At 43.1% G+C, this 3,291-nt stretch overlaps 1 protein-coding gene across 1 annotated transcript in view; it reads left to right on the forward strand.

Annotated features, from left to right (window-relative positions):
- Rtn4ip1 (reticulon 4 interacting protein 1) overlaps positions 1-3,291 on the forward strand; it is a 43,727-nt gene that overhangs the window by 28,329 nt on the left and 12,107 nt on the right. The window contains exon 8 of the mRNA XM_005363589.3: positions 1,572-1,755. Within this exon, the coding sequence (XP_005363646.2) occupies positions 1,572-1,755 (184 nt within the window). The remainder of the gene's footprint in view (positions 1-1,571; positions 1,756-3,291) is intronic.

Raw genomic sequence — 3,291 nt, forward strand, 5'->3', positions numbered from 1 at the left:
AGAGAGAGAGAGAGAGAGAGAGAGAGAGAGAGAGAGAGAGAGAGAGAGAGGAGAGAGAGATTGTGTCCACTAACTGAGAATGACATGGGCTTTTTAAACCTCAAAGCTGATCCCAGTGATACATGTCCTCTGACAAGGCCACCCCCCAAACAAGTTCCACCATACGAACCAGTCATTCAAATATACAAGTATTTGGGGGCCATTCTCATTCAGACCACAACAGTTTAGTTGAAGTTGATCATTGTAAGTATAACCTCTGCCCAAAGGTTGAATTCTGAATTTGCCTATAGAAAATTTGTGACTTCTTCCAAGTTGCAGTTTTCTTGATGTTATAGAGATTTCAGCACGAGAGAGTTAAATTCTTTTTAGTGCTATCACGTCGTGGTTGAGAAGGCAGAGGCAGGGGCTTTTGGGTGTTAGCTCAAGGTCACTAATCATTCCTGGGATAATTCAGCCTACAGGTTGTCCCAGATTTTTCTCACATGGTACCCAGTAAGTAATAGCAGTTTTAAGTTTTCCACAAATTAAATAGCCTCATATTTGTTACTAATGCATTAAGAATACAGTAGAAACTTTGCTAATGAGAAGTATGATCCTTTAGGAAGGTCACTCTCCTGCCTTTTGTAGCGTTTACTTTTTTCTCTCTTTAGCTTAATCCCATAAAAGACTCTGTATCTTGAAGCTGGCCAAAACTATCTTAAAAGCTTTGATGTTTTGACTTCCTCCAGATGAATTTGGAAGAGGGAAACTTAATCCAGGAGGAATTTACCAGTTGATTTACTTAATTTATACACATGCATTTTCTAAAAGAATATTGTTTTTACAAGTAATGAAAAGCTTTTGTGGGTTTTTATCCCTTTGGGTGCAGTATAGTGATTATAGCACTACTATGTTAGATTAGAGATCTGAATATCTGTCAGTTCTGTGGATTCTGTTAGACAGTTTGGGGGCAGGGGCAGGTCAGAGTAGCCATGGAGGCTAAGAGGAGGGTGTTGGTTTTTTTCATGCATTATCCTGATGTTATACATAAAACACACAAAAAGAAATTCCGGAAGGCAAAGAGGATGCATTTCTGATTGTAGAGGGGATAAAGGCAGTCAGCCTTACAGACACTCTGTATCTTCCTTTTGAGTAGTCATGGGTACTGAGAAGCCATCGATGCTTCTGAAAGGACAGATCTGTAGTCGTCTTCAGGGTTGATGTCTGGTTCCTCGACCTGGACAGCCTGAAGTCTACCAGTGACTTATAGATTTAGCTGTATACTTTTTTGGTGTGAGAATCTGTTCTCTTCATTTTAACTCAAATCACCCCAATTCAGAACCACTTGCTTACATCTTTCTTAAGGTATAAGATATAAGAAAACTAGTAATAAGAAATTAGTTGCGTTTTAGCTTTGGGGAAAAAGGTATAAGTGGGAGTGGCTGTGCCTTCCCCCCTCTCAGCCACCCCTTGGGATGACACAGTGCCACATGGTGCACGAGCTGTCATTGAATACACCTTGACAACCAAGTGAAAGATCTGTGTCCAGGTACAGACTGGCAGACTGTTTTTATTTGATTCTTCCCCTCCAGGTTTGACTTTATCCTTGATAATGTTGGTGGATCTACTGAAACATGGGCTCTAAATTTTCTCAAGAAGTGGTCAGGAGCCACCTATGTGACGCTGGTGACTCCTTTTCTCCTGAACATGGACCAACTGGGCATTGCTGATGGCATGTTGCAGACAGGAGTTACCATGGGTACCAAGACCTTGAAGGTAGGAAGGCAAACCTTGGCTGGTACGAGTGAGCAAGTGCCTCGTACCACTGGGTTTGCCACCTGGCCACCTCCTCCTCTTACCACAGTGGCTGCCTGCATGGTCTCTAGATTCACACAGCAGGATTCAAATTCTGTCTCGTAGCTGTGTGACCCTGTGCACGTTCCTTACTGTTTTGCCCATAAGGTAAGGCTGCTAATCTGTATTTACTGCACTGTTGTAAGGATTAACTGAAGAGTGTGGCACAAGGCCTAGGGCATCAAGACTCTCTTTAACTCCTTGTGATGAGCTGTTACTGCTTCTCTGGATTCATCTGATACACCTTCCCGCTTCCTTCCTACCTCTACCTGATGGTTTTCTTTCTCACCAGTCTTAAAACACAGTCCGTTGTATGTAAGGTAGAGACTTGACTAGGGCAGTTTCCTGTTGCTGCAGTCATGTAACAGTAGATATTCGCACCTCTAGAGGTCTGTGGGGTTCAGAAACCTTAAGGAAATTGTACTTTTACCTAGAGGCTATGGATACTGATGGAACCGTCATGCCTTTGCTGTCCCGTCATTTCACACCCCCAGTGAACTGTAAAGATTGGTGACATGGTGGGAGTTTTGGGGACTTCAGATTAGTCAGGTTGACTGTGTTGATAGGCCACGGCTTCTGGGACTGTACAATGCTCCAGTGCCCAAGCTGAATGCCCCCGGAAACTGGTGGGCCTTGGGAATTAGTGCTTATAGCCTCAGTTACAGGACTGAGGAAGGGCTTAAAGTGTCTGCCCTCTACTTAATGCCATCACCTCTTGTCACCACAGTGGGGACAGAGGCTGATGTAGTAATTTCAGGTTATAAATTGGGGCAGTTCTAGAGTATTGAATTGGAGTGAAATGGTATACATGATAGAAGAAAATAAAGATAAATGTTGTTTTTTAAACTACTTCATTTTCAAGGGAAAGGAAGTAGACAGGTTCTCAAGGTCCACCTAGGTGGACCTAGGCAGCTAGCACCATGTTCAGTGTGCTAACTATCTTTAGCTTTCTTTCCCATTCCCTCTTCCTTCCTTCCATCGATTTCTCTTCTTTTTTATGCGTGATTTTTAATGAAGAACTAGGGATTGAACTTGGCCTCACACACATGTAGCAAGAAGTGCTGCTGAGTCACACCCGTGCTCTTGAGAGGTTTTTTTGTTTTGTTTTTAGATGGGGTTTCATTATGTAGGTCAGGTTTACCTGAAACTTGTGTTCCTCCTGCCTCTACCTCCCAAGTGCTTGGATTATAGGTGTGTGTTACTGTGTTCAGCCTTTATCTGCTTTTTAAAGAAAATTTATTATTTTTAACTTATATGTATGCATGTATTGGTTGCATCTGTGGAAGTGCACTGCGTGTGTACCTAGTGCCATCAGTGGCCACAAGAGAGTGCCAGATCCCTTGGAATTGAAGTTGAGGACAGTAGTAAGTTGCCCTGTAGGTTCTGGGAACCAAACCCAGGTCTTCTGCAAGAACAGCAAGTGCTTGCAGAAGACCTGGGTTTGGTTCAGAGGCAGGC

The sequence above is a fragment of the Microtus ochrogaster genome, linkage group LG9 (assembly GCF_000317375.1).
Source record: "Microtus ochrogaster isolate Prairie Vole_2 linkage group LG9, MicOch1.0, whole genome shotgun sequence".
Classification (NCBI taxonomy): domain Eukaryota; kingdom Metazoa; phylum Chordata; class Mammalia; order Rodentia; family Cricetidae; genus Microtus; species Microtus ochrogaster.